Raw genomic sequence first — 5,334 nt, 5'->3', positions numbered from 1 at the left:
ACCCCCACTCAGAGGCAGTGAGGCAGGCAGAGTTAGTCGGTTCTTACTTCCTCCCGAGGCCTCAGTGGGACCGAGGAGGGAGCTGAACGTCCACCGCCCCACCCCCATCCGCAGCAGGCCGTGTGAGTCAGTGCCCATGTTTCTGGGGCGTTGGCCGTGGGGATCCTCAGAAAACTCCGCCCAGCCCTCGTGCTACACCCCAAGGGGGGACTGTCTACTACAAAAAAGATTAGATAGTATCCAGAGTCTCAGGACTTTCAAAACTTCCAGGGTATAATAGAAAATCACTCATCATACCAAGACCTGAGAAAATCATAGGCTGAATGAGAAAGGGCGAGGAACAGGCACGATTGTCGCAGCAGATTGAGCTGAATCCGAGGCTGGAATTGTCTGGCAGAGTTTTTAAGCAGCCATCGCAAAAATATTTCAGCAAGCAATTGTGAATTTCCTTGCAACAAATGCAAAAGCGGCAAATCTCAGCAAAGAATTAGAATTTACAAAAGAAGGACAAATTATAGAACTGAAAAATATCCCTAAAATTTACAAATGGGCCGGTGTGGGGCATGGGAGGGGACAGAACTGGTGAATTTCAGGACAGGCAAGTGGGATTTATCCAAACTGAACCACCAAGAAAAGAGGCCAAAAGAGATGAACAGACCGTCAGGAGTCCAGGGGACAATACAACATCGCGGGAGGAGCGAAAAGAGTGGACAAAACTTCCCGAATTTGGCAAAGGGCATGCATCGACAGATTCAAGAGGCGGCGTAGATCCCAAAGGATGAACCCAAAGAAATCCACGCCCAGACACACCATAATTAAGCTTCTGGGAACTACAGACAAGGAAAAGCTCTCGAGAGCAGCGAGCGAGAAACAGCACGTTACCTGTACGAGGGCAGCAAATAACTGAGGGTCTCTGATCTGCAGCCCTGGCGCCATGGAGAAGGGGCCCACACATCGTTCAGGTGCTGAAAGGGAACGGTCACCTGCAGATTCTATGTCCACAGAAAATATCCTTCAGGGGCGAAGGAGAAAGAAAGGCATCCTCTGATGACAGAAAGCTAAGAGAACTCGCCACTAGAAAACTACCCCTAAGGGAAAGACTAAGGGAGGTTCTTTTAAACAGAAAGGGGCCTTGGAACCTCAGAAGCACCAAAGAACATGTGTAGAATAAGGGTAACCATATGACACGTTAGTCTTTTTTTTTTTTAATGCTTATTTTTTGTTTTATTTTGAGCAGAGAAAGACAGCACAAGAAGGGGAGGGGCAGAGAGAGAGGGAGAGAGAGAGAATCCCGAGCAGGCTCCACACTCGGTGCAGAGCCTCGTGCGGGGCTTGATCTCACGACCATGAGATCGTGACCTGAGCCAAAATCAAGACCTGGATGCTCAACTGACTGAGCCACCCAGGCGCCCCAAATTATGGGGTATCCTAATGAGTTTCTTAAATCATTTGATGGTAGAAGGAAAAATCGGATACCTTTTAAGGTTGTTCTCAACATGTGTAGAAGAAACAGGACAATTGTATCTTAATATTTGGGAGGGTGAAGGGACCTCAACAGAAGTATGTTTTCTGCATTTCACTCCAGGAGCTAAAACATCACTCCAAGTGGACTGCGATTGTGCACCAGGGGCAATCACCAAAAAAGCAATACAACTCCATATGCTGAAAATCCCTGTCAATACATCAAGACGGGATTAAAAAAAAAAAAGTTCAACCACCCACAGGAAGGGGAGAGAGGAAGAACAGGAAACAAAATAATAAGGAGGCAGAGTTAACATAGAACATACTGCTTTAAATGTAAACAGCCCAAACACACCATCTAAAAGGCAGAGATCGGTATCACGGCCTCAACAAGGGACCCAGGTACCTGCTACCTTCACAGACACTGTGGGCTCACTCTAAATATGACATAAGTAGCTTGACAGCAAAAGTATAGGAATAGATTATGGACGATGCAGACATGAAATACACACACGTGTAGAAAAATGGGTGTATTTCATGCAGGCTAAAATTTCACGTAGTCCTGTCTTTAAGACTTTTTTCTCCCTCTTGCCCTCTTCCCTTCCCCCTGCATTCTGCCTCGTCCCCTCCTTCCTGCACCAACCAGTGGCATCTACCCTTCTGTTCTTTGTTCCACGGGCTTATCACCCTATAAAAAAATCCCCACATGTTCACTGGTACAAAACATGCACAGATAGGCGTGGGGAAGTGCCGTTGTTTTCTTCGCCAAGAAAAAAAAAAAAGGAGATCATTTTATAAAGACATTTCTGTATGTTGTTCCTCTCCCAATATTATCCTGGGAGAATTCTGCCAACTCGATGAGGAAAAGTTCCCTTTGTGCATAACTTATCCAACCATTACTTTATTGACGGCTGTTCACTTTGCGGCCGGTATTTTACTCCCAAACAACGCCACCAACATCCTTGGAGATAAAAACAAACAGACACATCACAACAATCAAGTAGGGGTGTCGATGCTTACATGCCCCCTTGGAGCAGGGGCCCTAGAGGGTCCTAAACAGACGGCAGTTTCTGCTGCTGCCCCACACCGTCCGCCCAGGACGAGGGCTCCGTTCTGCTCCCGCTGCCCGGCCTCGTACAAGCAACGAAAGCCATACTTTGCTGAGGACGCACCAGGTAAGCGTCTGCTGGCCCCCAGAGCAGGGCAGCGCTCATGATTGTCCCTGTCCCCCACCAGGGCTGACCATCTCAGACCATTTGAAATGCAGATCCCAGGGCCCTGCTGAATCAAGCTCCAGCATGAGGCCTGGGCCCCTGCCTTCGGTGCAAACCCTACAGATGTAACCCAGGGCTTTCTCGGGAGAGGAGGGTGGGGGGGAACCACTTAAGAGATTCGCCACCAGGGTCGCAAATTACTCTGGTGCCACCTAGAATAAACGGCCCGATGTGTCCCAAAGCTGCACCGTTTGGTCTTTTATTGAGCGTCCTGCTGATGCCGAGGGGAGACTTCGCACCCACCCCTGCCCACGGCCCCTCAGAAGCACCTTCTCTGGACCACGGATGTCCCAAACTCCTTGAAATCCGCGGAGGTGACCCACATCTGCTTGAAGCTGCTCAGGGAGGTGACAATGGAGGCCCCAATCCACGTGGAGAACCACCTGTCGGGGGGGGCCGTGATCTTGATGGGGGTCCCTTTGGAAGCCAGCTGCTCCAGCTCCTTGAGGAGACGGTCCTCGAGGCCCTGGAACAGGGTGGTGCCCCCCGACAGAACGATCTCCCCAAAGAGGCTCTTCTGGATGTCGGCGTCACACTTGGTGATGCTGCAGGAGACCATTTTCGAGAGGCCCGGGTTTTGGATGCCCAGCTGGTCGGGTGCGAACAGGGCCTCGGGCGCCTGGTACAGCTGGTCCCCGATTCGCACGATGTTCCCGTCCGGCAACTTGTACTCCCTCAGGATCTCCTCCGGCCTCCGGGAGAGCTCCTTCTCTGGTTCCGGGGCCACATAACACAGCTTCTCCTTGATGTCGTCCACGAGGACCTTGTCCAGCGCGCACGGGAAGGTCCGCCCGCCAGCCAGCAGCAGCCGGGTGAGGTGCTCTGTGATGTCCCTGCCCGCCACGTAGAGCTTGGTGACCGCGTGGGGCAAGGAGTACCCCTCGAAGATGGGGACGGCGCACGTGACCCCGTCCCCGCTGTCCACCACCAGGCCCGTGATGCAGGCTGAGGCGTAGAGGGCCAGCACCGCCTGGTCCGACAGGTAGAAGGCGGGCACGTTGAACTTCTCGAACATCAGCTCGGCCATCTTCTCCCGGGCCTCCCTGGGGTTCAGCGAGGGCTCGGTCATGAGCACGGGCCGGTCGCTGGCCTTCACCCCCAGCTCCCACTCAAACAGATGCCTGCAGAGGGTCTCCACGTCCTCCCAGCTGGTGACCAGGCCCCGCTCGATGGGGTGACACAGGTGCACGACCTCACGCTTGTGCAAAGCCTCTTCCCCCACAAAGTCCTTCTTCTGGTTGGGTCCTGCCGAAGGCGTCTTGAACTTGGGGTGCCCCACGACGGAGCTGATGACGTGGCGGGGGCCAATCTCCCCAGACAGGCCTGCCTTGCAGAGGCCGGAGCCATTGTCGAAAATCACGGCCGCAGAATCTAACACGTGTGGATTAAACATGTCTGCCGTAGCCTTTTCCGCGCCTCGCCGAGATAAAGACAGAACTCTCTCGAGCTACTTTGTGACACGAGAGGCCCCCTGGAAGCTTTAAGGGCACGGGATTCCACGACTCCCAGGAGGCACTAGCAGGCGGCCCGTGTCCCACAGCCCCCCATCCTCCCCACGGGTCTGCCCTGCTCTCAGACGGTCCGGGGGCCGTGGCCTCTTCAGGGGTGACGATCCCACAGGTAACAATCCAGCCAAGGCAACAATTGTCCTCAGCCAGCGGCACAGGACCTTCAGGGATGGGGGGCTCGGAGCTCCCCAGCGCTCCCTTTCTGGTGAGATTCCAACAGTCGCGGGGTAAGCCAGACCCACAGGAGGTATCGATAGGCCCGTGCACCAAGGCCCGGCCTTGGAACCGAGCAAAGCAGCCCATCCTGGGGCCACCCAGGGAACCGGTGCCTCTGGCCCATTGGGCTGCTGTTATGGGGGGGGGGGCAAAAACACCTTTCCCTTTGCACGGGTCCAGGTTGGAGGGACAGTGCCCAGAGCCCATCACAGCAGGTACTCAGAACATGCAGACTCCTCCAGGAAGGCCTCAGGGATTTCTCTTCCCTTTAGCCCGTGGCCCTGGCTCTCTATCCCACAGAAGAGATGCTAAGCAAAGCTGTCTGGGCCTGCTGGCTGTCTCTCTAGGCATGCATAGCCGTAGCAGTAGGGTTGGGACACGACCTCTGAAGACGGGACCTGAGGTTTCTGGAGTCGGGGACACCTGTGTCTACGGACCATCACACAGCCGGCCACGCCCCCTGAAGCGCGTTCAGAGATGACCAGATCAGCAAATCTGAGGCCGGCAGTGAGGCTGAACGGTGGCAAGGCTGTGAGCTGTAGCCCCAGTCCTGCTCTGCCCGAGGGGCCAGGCCAAGGGACACCCGCTGCAGCCTCCCAGAGAGCCAGGGCCAACAGCACTGAGCCCTGGAGGGTGGAGGGGGGCGTGGGGGACGTGTGAGTCCCCGATGGTCCCTCCCCTCCCCGCACATCCCAAATCAGCCTCGGGGGGTCCAGCTCCGCCCCCGTCCAGAGAGCCCTCCCAGAGGACCCTTCCCCACTAGACCTCCTGGCCTCCTCCTGCCGGTGGTCCTGTGTGTCCGGCCGACCCCTCTAAACCCACCAGCAAAAATAGTCACGTGTTATTTTGTAGCGTAGACGCGTGGGTAGATGTGT

At 54.9% G+C, this 5,334-nt stretch overlaps 1 protein-coding gene across 1 annotated transcript; it reads right to left on the bottom strand.

The window, feature by feature from the left end:
* Nucleotides 1-2,909: 2,909 nt before the first annotated feature.
* Nucleotides 2,910-4,428, bottom strand: ACTRT2 (actin related protein T2). Its single transcript, XM_045475377.1, has one exon. It carries the CDS (start codon nucleotides 4,126-4,128, stop codon nucleotides 2,995-2,997), a length of 1,134 nt encoding a protein of 377 aa, XP_045331333.1. The 5' UTR covers nucleotides 4,129-4,428; the 3' UTR covers nucleotides 2,910-2,994.
* Nucleotides 4,429-5,334: the final 906 nt, after the last annotated feature.

This window comes from Leopardus geoffroyi, chromosome C1, assembly GCF_018350155.1.
Source record: "Leopardus geoffroyi isolate Oge1 chromosome C1, O.geoffroyi_Oge1_pat1.0, whole genome shotgun sequence".
Taxonomy (NCBI): Eukaryota; Metazoa; Chordata; class Mammalia; order Carnivora; family Felidae; genus Leopardus; species Leopardus geoffroyi.
The sequence above is the reverse complement of the archived record's forward strand: the minus strand, read 5'-3'. Positions and strand labels throughout refer to the sequence as shown.

What these genes read in the sequence shown, in the direction of transcription:
- ACTRT2 (XM_045475377.1), bottom strand. Translation starts at nt 4,128, where the DNA reads ATGTTTAATCCACACGTGTTAGATTCTGCGGCCGTGATTTTCGACAAT.